Source organism: Zalophus californianus, chromosome 9 (genome assembly GCF_009762305.2).
Source record: "Zalophus californianus isolate mZalCal1 chromosome 9, mZalCal1.pri.v2, whole genome shotgun sequence".
Classification (NCBI taxonomy): Eukaryota; Metazoa; Chordata; class Mammalia; order Carnivora; family Otariidae; genus Zalophus; species Zalophus californianus.
In genome coordinates, this window is record NC_045603.1 from 45,779,263 (window position 1) to 45,800,404 (window position 21,142).

Genomic DNA, 21,142 nt, shown 5'->3' on the forward strand with positions numbered 1-21,142 from the left:
CAGGAGAGATGATGGACTCTGAAAAACAAACTGAGGTTTCTAGAGGGGAGGAGGGTAGGGGGATGGGTTAGCCTGGTGATGGGTATTAAAGAGGGCACATTCTGCATGGAGCACTGGGTGTTATACACAAACAATGAATCATGGAACACTACATCAAAACAAATGATGTAATATATGGTGATTAACATAACAATAAAAATTTTTAAAAAAGCTTTAAGAACAATATTAAAAAAAAAAGAAATCATTCTATTTAAATTAATAAGTAATGTTAGCAAAGTTGTTGATTTAAGGTCAAGACACACAAAATTGTATCTCTGTATAACAATGATAAAAATTACACATTGGGAAATTTTTAAAAAGCTATAATTTATAAAAGAATCATGAAATGTCAAATAGGTAGGAATAAATCTAATAAATAATTGGAAGACTTCTAACAGAAAATTCATAAAACATTATTAAAAGAAATTAATGTATATAGAAATACAATTTTTGTGCATTGATCTTCAATCCAATAACCTTGCTAAACTTATTAATTAATTTTAATAATTTACCTGTAGATTATTTTATTTAAGGATTTTCTATGTATACCACCATATCATTGGCTTATAATATACAGCTTTGTTTCTTTCTTCTCTTTTCCTTTTCTTTTTTTCTTTCTTTCTTTCTTTTCTTTTCTTTTCTTTCTTTCTTTCTTTCTTCTTTCTTTCTTTCTTTCTTTCTTCTTTCTTTCTTTCTTTCTTTCTTTCTTTCTTTCTTTCTTTCTTTCTTCTTTCTTTTTCTTTCTTTTTCTTTCTTTCCTTCCTTCCTTCCTTCCTTCCTTCCTTCCTTCCTTCCTTCCTTCCTTCCTTCCTTCTTCTTTTTTTTCTTTCTTTCTTTCTTTCTTTTCTTTCTTTCTTTCTTTCTTTCTTTCTTTCTTTCTTTCTTTCTTTCTTTCTTTCTTTCTTTCTTTCTTTCTTTCTTTCTCTTTCTTTCTTTCTTTCTCTTTCTTTCTTTCTTTCTTTCTCTTTCTTTCTTTCTTTCTTTCTTTCTCTTTCTTTCTTTCTTTCTTTCTTTCTTTCCAATATTTACACATTTTTATTCCTTTTTTTAAAATTTTATTACATTGACTAAACCTCCAGTGGAATGTTAAATAGAAGTGGTGTCTTCCATGGGTGTGCAGTGTAGATACATAGGCTTTTTACACATTCTAGAATTAAAGTATACTTCTGCTAGTTTTGTAATTAACCAAAATTATGCTAAAATTCAGCATAGCCCTACGGACTTATGTAAAGAAAAAAACATTTTAAGTAGCATTCTTGATTAGATGGCTCATAAGAAAGAACAAAGAGGATGGTTTGAAAGAACAAGGAAATTTGGAGGAAGAGCTTGGATGGAGGAAAATAGGAACTGACGACATTGGAGTAGCAAGAGGGGCCAGCTCCCCAGACAACTTTTTTCCCCAAGGAAGATGGTAGTGGGCATTGGACTAGAGAGAAACACATGGTCCTAGGCACATTTATATTTTATATTGGCCGCATCCACATTTGTCATTACGTGAGCATTCAACCACTTGGAAAGCAGATTGAATAGGAACATGATTTCCAAGTAAAAAGAATCTGGGTTTAAACTTCAGCTCCACCATTGTGTAACCACAGGCCATTTGCTTCATCCCTTTGAAGCTCAGGTTCTCACCTGTAAACTGGGGATAATGATTCATACTTATTGGCATCTTTATGAAGATGAAATGAGGTAATACATGTGTGTTGTCGGTTATATCAAAAATGTACACTAAATGTTAGTTTTCTGCCCTTTTGGTTTAAATTCTTTCTGTTGTGTTGCAGACTATTTTCTACATCTTGAGCTATATTTTTTTATCTTGGTCTTTCTCTCTCTACTGTCTCATCACCACCCCCAAACGTCCACACTATTCAGGCACATAGGACCCTTGAGGAGGAAGTGATAAGGTGGAAAGCAGAATAATCTGCCATGCTTCTAGCTTTTGCATTCAAAAGCTTAACATTTTAAGGCAGATGGGTTATATTCATGAGTTCTGGGCCTCTTTGCCTTCAGATGTGTTTTGTATTTCTTCACAGTGTTTAAAACGTTTTTAATAGCTCCTGGCAGTTAAAAGTTGGGACACTTACTATAAAACTCTGGAAGATCTGCCACAGCTGGATCTGCAATTTCACAAGGAGGAATTGCTAGAACAGTACAGTGCCTGCCCATTGAGATGAGCTGCTCGAGCTCCAGTTTGGCAGAGCCACCATGGGCCTGCTTCATTCATCTACATACCCTGTCAGCTGTTGTAAGCAGTCAAGTTTGTGTGTCCTACCTGGGGACATTTTATGTATTTGGAGTGTCAGCAAGTATTTGGGAGAAGCAAGAGGGAGAGATTGGGGCACTGCTGATCCCTCACCATCTTAGAAGAGGTGTCTCCCAGACCCCAACTGAAGGCAAGAGAGAAGGAGAGGAGAAATGTATCAGTGTGACTGTGTGTGACTCTGTGTGTACGTGTGTGTGTGTGTGAACCTAAGTAAGACTCGGCTAAGCCCCTGGGGAGGCAGCAAGCCCTCAGAGAAGAAATGGCAACATGGTGTGTGCAGTAGGCATGTACATGTTCTGAACAGTCTCATGACCAATTTTGGCACCAAAGTAATGGAAAAAAATCTTGTCCTCTACCTCAGGTATGGATTTGCCTCTGAAGGGGCCATGAGAACTGAAACAAGGTCTTTCCCGTGGTGTTCTGTGTGCAGTTCTGGGGCCTGGTGAGCTACCATCAGATGGGCTCCTCCAACATCCTCATGATATGCTGGCCCTGAGGCTTCCAGAAACACGCTTAGATTAAGTTTCTACCTCTATACACTCACCAAATGTCTTTCTATACTCCTCCCCGCAGCAGGCACTTAAATAGGATTTGGTTACGTTTCTTTCTATTCATTTCTATGGATTGAAAGGACTGACTTCTACTCTTCTTCACCTCTTTGCCCCCAGGTCACCACAACTTTCTTGAAATCTTGTCTTGTAGCCTCCACAATCCTCCTGGCACTGTTTCTCCCTCCCTCTATCCTTCCGCTTCCATCTCCCTCATCATCCCTCTAATGGGGACCCTCACTGCATCGGCTGCGCCTTCTATGTCTGTTCTATATTCTGTTACTTATTGTCTTTATTCTGGACACCTCTTTCATTTGGGACTTTCTCAGGCTTCTAGTCTTATTCTTCTTTTCATTCCACTCCCTTCCTTGCTGATGGTAACTATTTCCACAATTCCTAGCAGACTCCCAGGACTTCAAGATCCACAGCCCTCATCAGGACTACTCTCCTGAGCCCCTGAGTTGAATTTTTTAGGTGCTAAATAGAGATGGCTTAGACAAATCTGCTTCTCCTTCTGCCTTTCTGATTTTGGTTATCAGGATTAACAAATACTTAGTCATCCAAGCCAGATACCTCAGAGTCATCTTCAACACCTCCTTTTTATTTACTGTATCTAACTGGTCACTCCATCTTATTGACACCTCTACTGTACTTTCTCTCTTCCTCATCCTTGGTCATGGCCCAGGCTTAGGCCATCTGCATTTCTCTTTAGGATCATTGCAATAATATTTTGATGTTTTTTTCCTACCTTTATTTTCATTTCAAATCTATTCCCCATGGTGCCATGGGAATATTTCTAAAATGCAGATGTTACCATGTTACATTACTCTCTCCCAAGTTTAGAATTAGCTACCAAGCTCTTTGTAAGAACTAATTCCATTTTTCCCTGCACATCTCCAGACACTCTTCCGTAAGCACTTCACAAACCTTCAACTTTGTTTTCCTCTTATCCCTTTATATCTTTGCCATATTGCTCCTTATGACTGGAATGGCCTTGATATTTATTTGGTTGGATTCTTTCAAAGTCTGGCTCAAATGTGACCTCCTCAGTAAAGGTTTTATGGGTCCATGGAGACTGAATTAATTTTTCCACTCATCTGCATTTTCCCATAGTACATTAAACTTAAATATTACTTATTCTAATGTATTGTGGCTAGTTTTTGGTTGCCTACATTTTATTACAAGCTCCTTGAGTATTCCTGAGCTCTTGAATTGCATTTCTTCCCCAGGCCCTGGCATGGTACCTAGAATATATCAGAGGCTCAACTATATGTTGTTGTCATTAATATCACCTGGTCCATTTGAAGAAAGGTGTCCATCCTTACTTTATAAAAATCTTTCATTGAATATCAATATTTTATTAACATTATAATAACAATAGCTAATGCATATAGTGCTTATTATATATTAGCTATTGCTCCAAGGAATTCACATATATTAACTCATTCAATTCTCACAATGACTCTATTATTAAAATGATTATCTTTGTTTTATAAACAGGGAGGTTAGATAAGTTGCCAAAAATTAATGGAGTCAAACTTTGAACCCAGCCAGCCTGGCTCCATAGCTTACATTCTGAAGCCACAACACTATAGTATATCTCTTGGGGAAAAAGCTGATTTGTTTAAGAAACAGAGTTTTAGATTTTTTTTCCAGGGTAGCTGAATTGCTGAGGGTAATACTTGAACATTAGAGTATGTTGACATATTGCCATAAGTCCAAATGGATTGGTCTCCTTTTCCCCACCCTCATACTTTGTGTACCCTTCCATCAGAACCTTTATCACACTATATTTCAAGCCTTTATTTCCATGTCTACGTCTTTAATCTGGTTGGGAAAAATTTGAGGCAAGAAATGTATCTTTTTAAACTTAACGTCCTAACCACACATAGCATGGCACCTGACTGATACTTGCACAACCAGTGTTTATTGAATGAAAGAATAAGAAATAGTGCTTGCATTTTTAAAGACATTAAAATTGCCACATCCATAAATGAAAGTTGACAAGTCCTATGACTTACAACCAATTAACTTGACTCCAAGAAATATCTGCAGATTAGAATACCTTGTCCTTTTTAACGAGAGGAGTTTGTTCACTATGACTTTGATATCCTCTGTCTATGGGTGGTGATTAAGATCTATAGAATCTGGAATCAGATTTGTCCGGGTGTCTTTACACGACTGCTATGAAGTTAAACAAGGCAATACAGGCAACATATTTTGAACATACAGTACAGTTAGTACTCAATAGATGTTAGCAGCTATAATATCATCATTATTATAAGAATAAATAGACATCATTGGTATTTAAATATTCACTTATCAAGTTTTGGTTTTGATTATGAAGCTTCTTTGCACTTCAAAGAAAGCTTAAGACCATCAAAGACTTCATCTTCAAAGATCTGAATTTTTGAAATGGATTTTGACACCAGCTCCCCCACAGAATGATAAATCTCAGAATCTCCTTCCAAGACTGCTTTCCAGCAATCATATTGAGCAGTGAAACCAAAAAGACGGGGAAGGGAGAATGGGCCAGGAACTGAGCCACATGGAATGACCGACAGTAAATGAAAAGGGATGTAATCCGGGAATCATCGTGATGTTAAACAGCATGCATCAAGCCAAGTGGAGAGACAGCTCTGTCGGCGTTACCGGCAAGGTGAGACCTTAGTAAGTCATGTTTACTTAATGCAGTCTGAGCATCAACTGTGGCAAAGCCAAGAGCAATAACTAACCAGGGTAAACATGACATTGCACCTGGATCATGCTATCTCCAAGAGTAATTTGTGACACTATTTCAAGTGATTCCAATAGAACACGTTGTTCTCTGCAGAAATTATGATTTTGGAAAACAGGTTAGGGTTCATGGCAAATTTTGAGATGGAAATAGTCAGGAATGTCATAAACAAGCAAGAAATCATTAATAAGTTCATAACTGGAAGCCATAGTAACTGGCAATTGGACTTCTTTTTTTTAATAACCCCCAAAATGCTTAATATAGAAACAAGCAAGTCAAGAAAACTAAGCCTAATAAGTACTCAGAAATAAAATGAAAATCAAATGTGTATAATGAGCACTAGGATGTGGTGAGTACTTGTTGACTTGGGAAAAGCAGAGTCTCATGGGTCTGGAAGCTGGAGCTGTGGCTTATAAGCCAGGCTGTGGGCCTGGCTCTGTGTGATGCTGGCTAAACTCCCAACACCTTTTTTATCCTCGTTAATTATCCCTCAGTGGCTTAAAATTCTGGACTTTGGAAAGCACTTTCCAAAGATCTAAAGATCTAAAAATCCTTAGATAGAAAGAGCAAATTTCTGATGGAAGAACCAACTTTCTTTCCTGGGAAGCATCCAGCCATAAAAAGTCTAAAAATATCTTGGACGGCATATATTTGAGAAATATAAAGCAGAAATTCTATTTTCCCTATGACCCAGATTATTCTCATATGCAATTATCCTATATCTTTACGGTTAAATGGTAGTAATGTGTGTCTGGTGAGAGAACTAAGAAACTTACATTTTTCACTTCAGGGGAACAGGGAAAAAAAAGGAATAGCGTTGGGATTGTGAGACTTTAAGTCTCCAAAGAAAAATGACTATTCCAATGAGCTTTTCTGAGATGGCCGGATTAAACTGCAATGTTGGATTATCTGTTGTGAAAATAAAATGTTGATAACATAATTAAGATTCCTTAGGTAACTTATCCTAGGACAATGAAAGGCCGCGTCATGTACAAGAAGAAACTGGGCAGGGCGCCAATATTTATTTGCTAGATCCCAGCTCTTTGTCAACCTTGAGACTAAGACACCCCAATTCAGGATCTCAATACCAATACCTGGGTCCCCTTTCTAGAGGTATGTATGTATGTATGTATGTATGTATGTATGTATTTTCAAGATTTTGAATTAATTGGTTATTACAATGTGCACCTGCAGCTGAGAACCATACCCTCAGAGAAGTCCAGAGAGAACTGGTTCTTGCTCCCCAGTAGCTTTCTCTGGTGCTACTGAATTCCATTAATTTTCTCAGGCATGTTTCCTCGGAGTACATGCACGATAACAGGATCACCTTGAAACACATCAGGTAATTAAATATTTTCCACCCTTAAGCCTGGGTGCAAACATAAATTCAACATTGGGCCTTCCATGGGTTCCATCTTGGCCCTAAATTCAGAGTGGAATTTGAGGCAGCTGCTGCAGACCTGCCTTTCTAAAGACTGGCTCTAACAATCTTTCACCATTATCTCCCCAGGGTTCTGTAGTGTGCATAATATTCAGCAGTCTTGCATTGAAAGCAGCCAACATTGTTCTTTTTTTCCATCGTCTAATGTGGAATTGTTGTCTTTTCTTTAGACTTGAATCTTTGCTTTAGATGTGCCTGTGGAGTAAGATGCAGTGGCCAGAGTGATAAAGCCTCTGCCATCTGGCTTGGGATGGTCTAGAGGCACCACCTTTCCTGAGATTTGAACTGTACCTCTGCACCCTACCCCAGGTCTTACCACCCCCATGCCTTTGCTGAGGCCTGAGTGGTCTGAGGATCTGTGTGATGCTGCCCACATATATAGTCCTCCTCTACAAAACAGCAAATGGCCTGTGGACAGAATGGCCAGGAGCAGCAATCACCTGCCAAGATCAGGCTATGGCAGTCACATTCCAATCACACAAAGTAAAAACCCTCTTGGCTTGCTATGCTCCAAGTGAGACTTTATGAATCACCAAGGGGGGGGGTCTCCCCTCCCCACACATTCAAGTCCGTGGTCCGCGAATCCAAGTGTTGTGAGAATCCTCTTGACAGGTTACTTTGGTCTATCACTCTACTCCCAATTTTATGTTTCAGTGTTCAAAGCACATACACCAAATGTTGGATTTGAGATAATACTCCCTAAACTATAAAATCCTACCCTAGAGTGAGCTACCCAAGAGATATATTGGCTTCCCAAGGGTAAAAAGGAGGAATTAAGCCAGGCAGGCCCAGTTTATGGCAGGCTCTGGCATACCATCAGATAAATCATTCTACCTTCCCTGGGGAGGAGAAGACCACGGGATAGCAAAACCTGGGGAAATTTTTTATTAAGATATAATGTATTATTTGTTTCAGGGGTACAGGTCTGTGATTCAACAGTCTTACATAATTCACAGCACTCACCATAGCACATACCCTCCCCAATGTCCATCACCCAGCCACCCCATCCCTCCCACCCCCCTCCCCTCCAGCAACCCTCAGTTTGTTTCCTGAGATTAAGAGTCTCTTATGGTTTGTCTCTCTCTCTGGCTTCATCTTGTTTCATTTTTCCCTCCCTTCCCCTATGATCCTGTGTCTTGTTTCTCAAATTCCTCATATCAGTGAGATCATATGATAATTGTCTTTCTCTGATTGACTTATTTTGCTTAGCATAATATCTTCTAATTCCATCCATGTTGCAAATGACAAGATTTCATTTCTTGATGGCTGCATAATATTCCATTGTGTGTGTGTGTGTGTGTGTGTGTGTGTGTGTGTGTGTTTACCACATCTTCTTTATCCATTCATCTGTTGATGGACATCTAGGCTCTTTCCATAGTATGGCTATTGTGGACATTGATGTTATAAACATTGGGGTGCATGTGCCCCTTTGGATCACTACATCTGTATCTTTGGGGTAAATACCCAGTAGTGCAATTGTTAGGTTGTAAGGTAGTTCTATTTTCAACTATTTGAGGAACCTCCATACTGTTTTCCAGAGTGGCTGCACCAGCTTGCATTCCCACCAACAGTGTAGGAGGGTCCCCCTTTCTCTGCATCCTCACCAACATCTGTTGTTTCCTGACTTGTTAGTTTTTAGCCATTCTGACTGGTTTGAGATGGTATCTCACTGAGGTTATGATTTGTATTTCCCTGATGCCTAGTGATGTTGAGCACTTTTTCATGTATCTGTTGGCCATTTGGATGTCTTCTTTGCAGAAATGTCTGTTCATGTCTTCTGCCCATTTCTTGATTGGATTGGGAACAAATTTGTTTTTAAATTTATTTATTTAGAGAGAGAAAGAGAGAGCATGAGTGGGGGGAGGGGCAGAGGGAGAGGAAGAGAGAGAATCTCAACCTGACTCCCTGCTGAGCACAAAGCCCAATTCGGGGCTTGATCCCAGGGCCTGAGATCATGACCTGAGCTGAAACCAAGAGTTGGATACCCAACTGACTGAGGCACCCAAGCACCCCTGGGGAAAACATTTTTAAAAGGACAATAATACTAGCTTATAGACTGATACAAAGTTGAATGAAATATGGTTGTAAATGAGATATTTATTGGATAGTAGATTTCAGGTTTTCTGCTTCAAATGATACCCAACTAAGATTTTTTATTGAGACTTATTTTTTAAGAATTATTTGGCATTAATTGCATACATACTTGGAGTGAAATGGAGCAAGGCAACTAACTATGGAAATCTCTTATCAACATGGGTTTGGCTTTGATTTTCTATCCTTTTTGCTTTGTTTCAAATTTTATAATTTAAAGCGTTTAAAACATACAGACAAGAAAGGGACAAAACAGACTCCTATGACTAAAATACATTACTTGATTCAGATCTGTCCCATACAAAAAAGAAAAGATATAAATCTTACAGAGACAGCTTAAGTCTTATTTTCCTCTGCCTCACACAACCTCTCTCCTCCTTACCTTCTCAGAAAAAAAATACGTTCTTCAGAGGTTAATGTTTAAAATTCTCATATTTTTTTATGCTTTAAATAAACATATAACTTGAGTTTTACAATTTTATTTACTTTTTATTTTTATTTAGTTCTTTTAAAACTTTATTTTTTTTGACACAGAGAGAGAGAGCAAGAGAGCACAAGCCGGGGGAGGGGCAGAAGGAGAAGCAGACTCCCTGCTGAGCAGGGAGCCCAACACAGGATGAAGCCTGTATCCCAGGGTCCTGGGATACATGACCTGAGCTGAAGGCAGATGCTTAACTGAGCCACCCAGGTGCCACTTGAGTTTTAAAACTTTAGATGAATGGTGTCAACCTGCCCACATCTTTTTGTAATTGACTTAAAAAAAAATTGAACACTATGATACTGAGACTTGTTCAAAGGGAGTGAATTCATTTTATGAGATGCTGCATTCTGTGACCCCAGTTTATTCATCCTTCGAGAAACAGCTCATTCATTTTTACTGCTTTAGAATTATCAACAGGCTCTACTCAGCATCCATGTGCATACTCATCTCTCCTGGCACACATATACTATAGTTTCTCCAGGGACGATACCCAAGAACGGCGCTCCAGGGACACATGGAAATGCCCATCTCCAAACCGACAAACCGCTTTCCAAAATAATCATCTTATTAATTGTCACACCAACCAACATTGATTGTGTGTTTTAACTTTCGGTTGATTTGTGCTTTGGAATTTTATTATTTAATTTCTTTGAGTTTTTTGAGGTCTCAAATGCAGTCGTGTCTCTCCAAGACAGTTTGTGTTTGCTTCTACTAGTTGCCTGCAGATAAAACCAATCTGAGTGGTTTGGGGTTTATCAGACCTTCTTGGTCACAGGAATTCAGACCATAAACCATGGTGAGTGACGATTTGTTACAAATCCTTAGGGGAGATTTTGGTTTTTACTTTCACTCAATGGAAAGTTTCACACAGGTGTAGACCTACTGTATAGCAGGTTTATTTCCTTTTCATTTTTATACAGAGGATAAAAGACCCTTTGGGTAACCAGCTTTATGCAGAGGGTTTTTGTTAGGTATCCCATATTAGCTAGGCCCAAGGCTTATCCTCTGTCCTTGCCCCATGCAGACATCAAAGTAGAAGCTCAAGGTCTCCAGGACCTACCTAGCCAAATTCCCCAGGATGAAAGCTGGGTGTGGTATACATTGTATCACAGAATTCTAGTATTCCATCATTTTTGGTCTCTGTGTGCTTTTTTTTTTCTTGCCAGCTTAGCAAAACATTCAAAATTATTTTTAATATTTATTATCTTAGAAATGTAATAATTTAATTCAAAGTACCTACTCTGTAATGTGCCCAAAACAGAGATCACAGTTAGGTCTTTGATCTACCTGTAATTTATTTTTTGTGTGTAGAAAGTAGAGAGACACATTTTTCCTTCCCAAATGAAGAGCCAGTTGTACCAGCACCGTTTAATAATTAAACCATCTTTTTTCCATTGATTTGTAATGTACCTTCATCACATGCCAAACTCCAGTATAGATAGAAATATGTAGATATGTTCCTAAGCATTCTTTTCCATTCATTTAATTTTCTTATCTAACCTGGTAGAGTCTCACTCTGATTTAATTTCTGAATATTTGTAATTGTAACATTAGTAAAATGTGAATCCTCCCTTTTAAAATTCTTTCTTTGAAATTGTTCTATTTTTAGGTTTTAATTCTTCTGGATGATTTGTAGAATGAACTTGACAATTACAACAAAAGAAAATTTTTAGGCTATTGATTGATCTTGCATTTAACTTACAGATTATTTTAGAAAGACTTGCTATCTTTATGATATGAAATCTTTCCATCTCTCTCCCTCTCTCAATCCATTTTATATCTTTCAATAAAATTCACCAATAAGACATAATGATTCAAAATGTGTTGGCACCTAGGGGCACCTGGGTGGCTCAGTCGGTTGGGAGTCTGTCTTCGGCTCAGGTCATGATCCCAGGATCCTGGGATCGAGCCCCATGTCGGGCTTCTTGCTCAGTGGGGAGTCTGCTTCTCCCTCTCCCTCTGCCTGCCACTCTGCCTACTTGTGCTCTCTCTCTATCTCGCTGTCAAATAAATAAAAAATAAAAATCTTAAAAAAAAAAAGTGTCGGCACCTAAATAACAGTGAAAAATTCAGTAGAACTTTAAAAAGAAATAGACAAACCCATTCAAAATTGCATATTTTAAAACATTTTTTCAGTAATTAACAGAAGAAGCTACAAAAAATTTATAGAAAACTCGGGTAACATTATTACTTATCTTGCTTTAATTGACATTTATAGAACATCACACCCAACAACTGCAAGATACACATTTTTTTCAACCCACATGGAACATCGGCCAAAGTAGACCATATGATATATAGTAAATATTAATAAAATTTAAAAGACTAAAATCATACTGTAAGTTCTCTCACCACAGTGAAAATCAACTAGAAATCAATAACAATAGCAAAAGTCCTAGAAAATTCCCAAATGTTTGGAAATTAAGCAACATGTTCTAAATGACTCATAATTTTTTTTAAAAAGCAAGATAAAATTAGCAAATGTTTTGAACTAAATGAAAATAAAAATATGACATCAAAATCAGAGGGGTGCGGCCATAGCAATGTTTTGGGGGACCTTTCATTTTCAAGAAGCTATAAAAAGAGAGCAAATTAAATTCAAAATGTAGAAAGCAAAAAAATACTACAGATAAAAGAAAAAAAAAACAACAAAATAAAAACCAAATGTTTAATCCTTAAAATCAACAAAGTGAGAAGTTGGTTCTTTGAAAAGATTAGTAAAATGGGTAAAGCCCCCCCAGCAGTATTGGATCAAGATAAAGTAGAGACAAAGAAAAAATTTCCAATATGAAGAATGATAAAGAAGATACTATTACTGATCCTTCAGACATTAAAAGGCTAATAAAGATACCATGGACAACTTTATGCTGATAAAAATTTGACAACTCCGTTTAAAAGGACAAATTCCTTGGGAATCACTACTAATCCAAACTACACAAAAAGAAATAAAACTTATAAATTATTAGAACTAATAAGTAAATTTAGCAAGGTTGCTGGATACAACATCAGTGAAAAATTGTTTTTCTGTATACTAGCAACAAGCAAGTGGAAAATGAAATGAAAAACTATACCTTTTATAGTAGCATCAAAAAACATTAAATACATAGGATTAAATCTAATGAAAGATGTGTAAAAATGCTATGAGGAAAGTTACAAAACAGTTTTGTGAGAAATTAAGCAAGTCTTAAATACATAGTAGGACATACCATGTACATGAATATATCCCTTTGTTTACCGTGAAAAAAAAATCAACATTGTAAAATGTCCACTTTTTCCAAATTGATCTATAGATACAAAGCAATCTCAATCAAATTCTCAGCCTTTTTAAAATGGAATTTGGTGACTTGAGTCTAAATTCTGGTGGAAATGTAATATCTAGAAGAGCCAAGACAACGCTTGTAGAAAAACAAAACCGCATGACTCTTAGATAGTAAGATTTACTATAATAATACAGTAATTAATACAGTGTGGTACTGGCACGAGGACACACCAAACTCATGACATAGCATAGAGGCCAAGAACGTACCCATTTATATGAAGTCACCCGATTTGCAGTGACATTCCACAGCAATTCAGTGCTGTATCAGTGGAGGTCTGTCAGGAGATAGAAACCACACAACTAATTTGAACAAAGATAATATAAGGTAAAGCATTGTTCACAGAGTAAAATGTTATGAACTACTAAAAGGGCAACAGAGAATCTAAGTGTAACAACTGCAGAAAGCAAACGCATCTACCATTCCTCAAGTTGAAGGATCAAAGGGAAAAGCTTGAAAAGTTAGAGAAAGTGTTTGTGGGGCTGATTCTCGGCTCTGAGGAGGGCTGATCTCTGCTGCTGCTTATATTTACAAGTTTTGCAGGGCCAGAGGAGGAACTTGTGTGATGGGTCCCAGGCCTCTGAAAAGGGAGTGTTGTTGCTGCAGAAGGACAGAACATTCTTCTGCCTCAACAGGGGTGAAATATTGGTGGGTGCCACTCACGGAGACCACCAGCCACAGACATCCTTGGGAATAAACCAATAAACTAACACACAGGAAAACTAAGTTTTCCTTCTCCTCTAGCTTTGAAGCCTCTTTCTAGCAACTTCTACTGGTAGCGTTTAACAGCAAGCTAGCTGGCAAAACAGAAATGTGCTTTGCAAAGTCTCAGCCCCAGCATCACAAAACAGCATACAGCTAGGTGGGTTTGGAGTGAAAGACAGTAACTAATAAAAAACTGGCACATGTAATGTTTGCAATAAATGGTATTGGAACAACTGTATTTCCATGTGATAAAACATTAACTTTAACCACTATTTCAAACCATATATAAAATTAATTCAAGATGGACCATCGAGCTAAATGTGAGAAAAATCAAACTTTTAGAAGACACCAGGCCATTCTGACAACCTTGAGATAGGCAAAGATTGCTTCAAAAGTCACAAAAGCCATTAACCTCAAAAGAAATAATTGATAAAATACACTTCAATAAATTATGAACTTCTGTTTATAAAAAGCCATCATTCAAAGAGTGAAAAGGTAAACTACAGGCTGGGAAAAATATTCAAAATACACATAAATGATGGAATGAAAGCAATGCAATTATAAAAAGGACAGAATGAGAGGTATAAAACAGTCACTGGCCTATAGAAATCTAGAGATTTCAGCAGCCAGGTATTGTCAGTTTCTCCAGTTGTGGGAATGGAAACAGCCTTTGATTAGACTTCAATTCAAAGGACTTATATCTAATATATATATATATATATATATATAAAGACCCTCGAATCTTTAAGAAGAAAATAGATAATTTAATTTAAAAATAGGCAAAGACTTGAAGAGGCAATCCACAGGAAACACCATCAAAATATCCTGTAAGTATATGCATCATTAATTATCAAAGAAACTCAGGGGAAAATCACAGTAAGATACCACAATTTACCCACTAGAATTGCTAAAATTAAAGACTGACATTAATAAGCTTTCGTGAGGATGTGAAGCTCTCTTACATTGATAGGTAGTAAAAACTGGAACAATCATTTAGAAAAACTGACAGTTCTCAGAGAAGCTAAACATAAGAATTCTCTATTACACAAAGATTTCACTCCTGAGTATCTACCTAGCAGATACGAATCTTATGTGCACCAAACGACATATGCAAGAATGCTCATAGCGACTTTCTTGATAATAGTAAAAAACTGAAAAGAGGTCAGGGATTGTATCTTATTTGTGTGAGTGTTTAAAACATCTTGTAGAGTAGGTAACAAATCACTGGTATTCCATAAATTCAGTAGGTATTTTGGAATATGAGAATAGAAGAGAGACATTAGGAAGACCATCCTATTGGAAAACAAAGACAAATAAAGTCCTCTGTTGCTAGAGCATATTGTGTTTTTTATTCCTTCCCTTTGTTACCATACATCAAGGCATTATTCAGCTACTTTGGGATTGCAGCCCTTGTGTCTTTCTCCCCTATGGTTTGTTTTCTTCATTTACATTAATCGTATCTTCTCCAGCCCTGCCTCCTCTCTATGTCCTCTCCCTGTGTTTCTTTGTAAAAATAAATAAATAAATAAAACAAAACAAAAGAAATCCTGGAACACTGAAGTATTTTTTTTTTAAAGATTTTATTGGGAGCCCGATGCGGGGCTCAATCCCAGGACCCCGGGATCATGACCTGAGCCGAAGGCAGACGCTTAATGACTGAGCCACCAGGCGCCCCATCAGCCTGCCCTTTGAGAACGTTAATTATCTTTCTAAAGATTTAATTTATTTGACAGAGAGAGAGAGAGACAGTGAGAGAGGGGAACACAAGCAGGGGGAGTGGGAGAGGGAGAAGCAGGCTTCCCGCGGAGTAGGGAGCCCAATGCAGGGCTCGATCCCAGGACTCTGGGATCATGACCTGAGCCGAAGGCAGACGCTTAATGACTGAGCCACCCAGGCGCCACAACACTGAGGTATTTTTTTTCTCTTTTAAGTATATAAAATGTGTATTTCCTAAAATACAAAATTATATCTTTAGCCAAGTATGTGAACAATGATACCTAGAAACCACAATTTTAAATGAAAGTCTTTTTTGGGATATGATATTCTTGCTGGATTGCATAGATAGAATTTATTTGTTACCACGATGAGCAATTATTTTTCAAGCGTAGTCATTTTATAACTGCTTAGAATTACTTCTAAAACTAAGTTACAGGTCAAGTAAAAATTTCCACAAACTGCTCTACCACGGTTCATTTACTACTATCCTCTAGGAACTTGACCTTTTGAAAGGGGTAAAAGGCTCAGGAAATAAGAATAATTCCATTTATTCCCTTAGAAATCTTATCAATGGGTAGCGTCAGATGAAAAGAAAAGCCAGTGTTTTTAAGAATGGAAATATGCTCTGACTCACAAAGGAAATCCAAGACTACGGGCATCATCTTGGACATATTTGTGAAATTATAAAGAAATACGCTTCTTTTGTTCTCTCTTCCGGTCTCTTTGAGGACCTTTCCCTAGCACCTGCCGGTCCACTACTCCTCTGACCCTCTTCCTGTCCTCTAACCACACACTTGGAGCCTAAGTCTGGGCTTTCAACTTTATGTGTCTTTTTTGCTTTTAAATGACTGCTACTTAAAAAAAATATATTTTAAGGTATTAGAAAATAAAGCTGAAAGTCCTACAAAATGGAATGAAGACTTGGTTGAAACCCAAACAGATGAATGTCTAGTATTTTTGGCACCATGCTAGAGTGTTTTGGGGGCCGTGTTTTGGGGGCAAGAGGACATGGCCACATTGCTTAGTTGTAATGTGAAATTATATAAAATTTAAATTTCAGTGTTCATGAATAAAGTTTTATTGGAACACAAACACATCCATTTATAAATTGTCTGCGGCTGCTCTTTTGCAAAATGGCAGATTTGAATAGGTGCGATAGAGACCATTTAACACACAAAAGCCAAAATAATTACTCCTTGATCTTTTATAGTAAAAAATTGCCAATTCCTGGTGTAGAGCATAAAATGAAGAAATAAACTAGACCATAGGCTACCAAATTTCCAACCTTTTTTCTAGACCAAAGACAACTTTTCAATCCAGGCAAAAAAATTTTTTGTAAGGCTTAGATTCGGTACATCTTAATGTCTGAAAACTAATCTAACATTAATATTTTCATGGCTTTTTTTCTGGAAGTATAGAACTTCCAGTAATATATTCTCCTTTCAGATCTGATTTATGTGAAAACTTACGGTCATTTTATTGAAAAGTAACTTTCTTTTATTTTAATGAGTTTCATTAAGGATTTACAGTGACAGATGAGGGCTATAAAGATGAATAAAAAATTGGCCCTGCCCTAGAGGAGCTGAAAGTTAAGTAGAGAAAGTAGAGAAAGCCCATAAATACTGGTTTACAATTTTTCCCCAATTTTACTGAGAAATAATGACATACAACACTGTTTAAGTTTAAGGTGTACAGCATGATGACTTAATTTACATTTATTGTGGAATGATTGCCACAATAGGTTTAGTTAACATTCATCATCTCATATAGATATAACAAAAAGAAAGGGGAAAAAATTACTCCTTGTGATATAAAATCTTAGGCTCTATTACTCTCTTAAAAACTTTTCTATATATCATATAGCAGTGTTAACTATAGTCATCATGTTGTACATGGCGCCCCTAGTATTTGTTATTTTATAACTGAAGGTTTGTACATTTTGACCACCTTCCAAATTCCTCTCCCCCTAACTCATGTCTCTGGTAACCACAAATCTAATCTTTTTTGCTATGAATTATTTTTTCAAAGATTTATTTATTTGACAGAGAGACACAGTGAGAGAGGGAACACAAGCAGGGGGAGTGGGAGAGGGAGAAGCAGGCTTCCTGCCGAGCAGGGAGCCCGATGCGGGGCTCGATCCCAGGACCCTGGGATCATGATCTGAACCAAAGGCAGACGCTTAACGACTGAGCCACCCAGACACCCCGCTGTGAATTTTTTTTTAAGATTCCATATAAGAGATCAAATAGTACTTGTCTTTCTCTGCCTGACTTATTTTGCTTAGCATAATGCCTTCAATGTCCGTCTATATCATCACAAATGATCGAATTTCTTGATTTTTCATGGCCAAATAATAGTCCTATATCTATCTATCTATCTATCTATCTATCTATCATCTTTCTATAGCTCACAAATTTTTATCCATTCATCCTTCAATGGACCCTTAAATTGTTTCCATGTCTTGGCTCCTGTAAATAATGTTACTATAAACATGGGACTGCAGGTGTTTTTTTGAGTTAATGTTTTCACTTTATGGTATAATTCTACAAGTGGGATTGTTAGATCATATGGTAGTTCTATTTCTTTTCTTTCTTTTTTTTCTTTAGAGTGGGGGAGGGGCGGAGGGAGAGAGAATCTTAAGCAGGCTCCATGTCCAGTGCAGAGCCCAACGTGGGGCTCGATCTCATAACCCCGAGATCATGACCTGAGCCAAAACCAAGAGTCGGACATTTAACCAACTGAGCCACCCAGGCGCCCCTTTATTTCTTATTTTTTGAGGAAACTCCATACTGTTTTCCATAGTGGCTATACAGGTTGGCTTATAATTTAATAGTATAAATGTTCTAATACAGGTAAAAAGTTATGTAGAATTTTCCCTCTTCCAATCCCTTTTTAATCTGGCTTTTAGAATGAACTAAGTAAGATGCAAATATGATCATACTTTCTTGTTTTAATTCTTCATTCCTACCCTCCTGGTTTCAAGATGAACTCCAAACCCTGAGTAACGGTTTCCTCCTTTCCAAATATTTTTCCTGAATGTCATGCTTTGTAATTCCCCAGAAACTCCACAGTCCCTTGATTGTAAGCCTTTGCCCTTCTTTCCTGTTATTTTCTCTGCCTAGAACAGATCTTCCACCTGCCGGCAGAGAGAGAATTCTCTCTGACCAATTAGAGCAGTCCACGTCCCAGTCTCAGTGATGAGTTCAGAGGTGGGTACAAAGCCAAGCCACTCCCATGAAAGATGAATCTTGGGTTCCTGATGGAGCTGGTAGGTTAAAGGTGCACTTGTTCTGTGGGTGTTGCTAAGCTTTGTAGAACATAAGTCAAAACTACCTCTGACTTCTTAATTATACACACTGGTTTTTCTTCAGCCAGTTTGAGTTGGATTTCTTTCACTTGAAGCCAAAAGAATTTTCATATAGTTGGCTTCACAAAAAGGTAACATGTAAAGCAGATAGGGAAGAACAATTATGACTGTTCATGCTAGAACAAGAAGAAAGGCAGTTTTTACATAGGCTGGCGCATATATGTATTTCCTTTGTAGAGTGAAAAAAACTTAGAGCTATTTTCATGAGGTTTCTGAATCTCGGCTTAGAAAAGAGAATTATTATATGCTTGGATTTTACAATTCCTACGGATATTTATCTCTGCAGAAAAAAAAAGTAAAAGTTTGATTCATGAGTCTGATGATTTTGTAGGACTCTATATTAACAGGAGTATATCTATTACTTTTGCCCCTTGTGATATCTCTGGCTGATTGGCTTCCAGATATAGTGCTAGGAAGCCAAAAAGTTCACACACACACACACACACACACACACACACACACACACGCACACAAAGGCAAAAAAATACAATGGAAAATGCCCAGGTCTAAAAATTTAGCAAACAAAATTTTCACAAGACTATTCAATACTCAACAGTAAGTGTATTCCTATATTATAACCCCATTCCATATTATAAATTCATTTAACAAGGAGTAAATAGAAATAGAGAAAACTAATGTCTGATTCAACCCCTAAATTAAAAAAAAATCTTTTGTTTGTTGTACTTTTAAGATGATCAGTCTTCTGAAAAGCCTTGGCCCAGGGGACACTGTCACATTTGCAGCGGCAAAATTTGTTAGCCAAGCACTTTTTGGCAAGTAAATGTGTTCCTGTGTAATCTTTAAGATATAATTACAGGATGTTAAAGCTAAAGACATGTCAGCCAGGGGGACTAATGCACACAGGTGTTAATTGATGTTCCAGTTGTGTTACTTTTCTCACAATCACTTAGGCTTTGAGCATTCAGTAGCACTTTCCTGTCAACTCCAATACTCTCCATGGCTCCCTATTACTTGAAGATGAAGTCCAAACTCAGCCTGAAAGATTTTCTATAATCAAGCTCCAATACACCTTTGGAGAGTGTTCCCCCCGCACCACCTCTATACACAGTGAGTCAGAGCCAGCTGAGCTAGGCTTCTGGAAATCCCTTCCTCTGTTTCTTTGCTACTGAAATTCTCCCTGCCTAGTGCACCCTTTTTGCTCTTATGTTCCACTAAAAAATCTACATAAGTGTCAAACTTATCTTTTTAGGGTTATATAAGTGGTTATGTGTCCTTACTAGAACATTTGGAAAATAGAGAAAAGTAGCAAAGAGGAAGCAAAAGTTACCACAATCCCATTATCCAGAGTGAACTAGTCCAAACATTTTCATGACTTTGCCTCCAGTCCTTGCTTTTACATCTATCTTGCAGTCACTTTTCTCATGCTATATATATATAATTTTGTACCCTGGGGTTTTTTTCTTCTAAAAATTATGTTATCAGCAATTGCTGGCATCACTTAAGGTAATTTGAAAACTTTATTTCCTTGGTATATCACTGGGCACAACTATTGTAGAAAATGTAGGCCATTCCTAATTTAGGGGCATCCTAATTAAACAATTCATGAACACTGTGGAAGAATATAATTGAAGAACATGAGCTCTGCGGTAAGATGGATCTGGGCTTGAGTTTGGGGTATGCCTTTTTTTTTTTTAATAATCACAATAGACATTTATTTAAAGTAATATATTTGCAGCTCAGATAGTTCTAAATTGTACCCTTCAGGTTTATTCAACTTCTTAAAAATATTTGAGAGCAGCTGCAACCACAGATTTCAACTCCATCATTATTTCTTTGCCCATTCTTCTCTCTCTTTTCTTTCCCGAATAACTTCTTTCAGATATGGTTCAAGGTAGAATTTATTCTCCTCATATTTTGTCCACTGCTCTTTAGGCAAGATGGGATGGCTCATGGTCAGGTCCAGTGCTCTCTTAATGCGAAACATCCTGTCGTTATAAAGGTTCTCAGGAAGCCTTCTTATGGCCTCTTTCACATCATCATTCTCATATATTGTATCATCTCTCATTAACCCCAGTTTATTGAACCCTGCAGCATTGTAGTACCATTTTCGAATACCCTCCAGCCACCGGCTTTATGCTGCAACGGCAGGCCTGCTCGCCATTTTGACCCCTGGGGTCTGCCTTTTATAAGTTATGTGATTCTGAGTTTATTGATTCATTCATTATTGAGCAGATGCTTATGGAAAGGCAATTACGAGCTGGATATCTGGAGATGGTGAGAGAGCATAAATAAGTCAGTTTCTCCTTGAATCTATAGGGGAGTATGACAATAAACAGATAAATGCACAATACTGGTTGGTGGCGGGCCATGAAACAGGCAACAGAGAGCAAAGTGGGCACCCTCAGCTCGACGAGCTCTAGGTGCGCAGAAATACTCGGATCTTATTCATTTTTTTATCCCTGTGCCTACAATAGGA

The 21,142-nt window shown here is 37.5% G+C and overlaps 1 protein-coding gene across 1 annotated transcript; it reads right to left on the minus strand.

Annotated features, from left to right (window-relative positions):
* Nucleotides 1-20,347: 20,347 nt before the first annotated feature.
* On the minus strand, nt 20,348-20,829 carry LOC113922904 (cytochrome b-c1 complex subunit 7-like). The gene has a single exon (XM_035721844.1). The coding sequence runs from the start codon at nt 20,729-20,731 to the stop codon at nt 20,492-20,494; it is 240 nt and encodes a 79-aa protein (XP_035577737.1). The 5' UTR covers nt 20,732-20,829; the 3' UTR covers nt 20,348-20,491.
* Between the last annotated feature and the right edge of the window lie 313 nt (nt 20,830-21,142).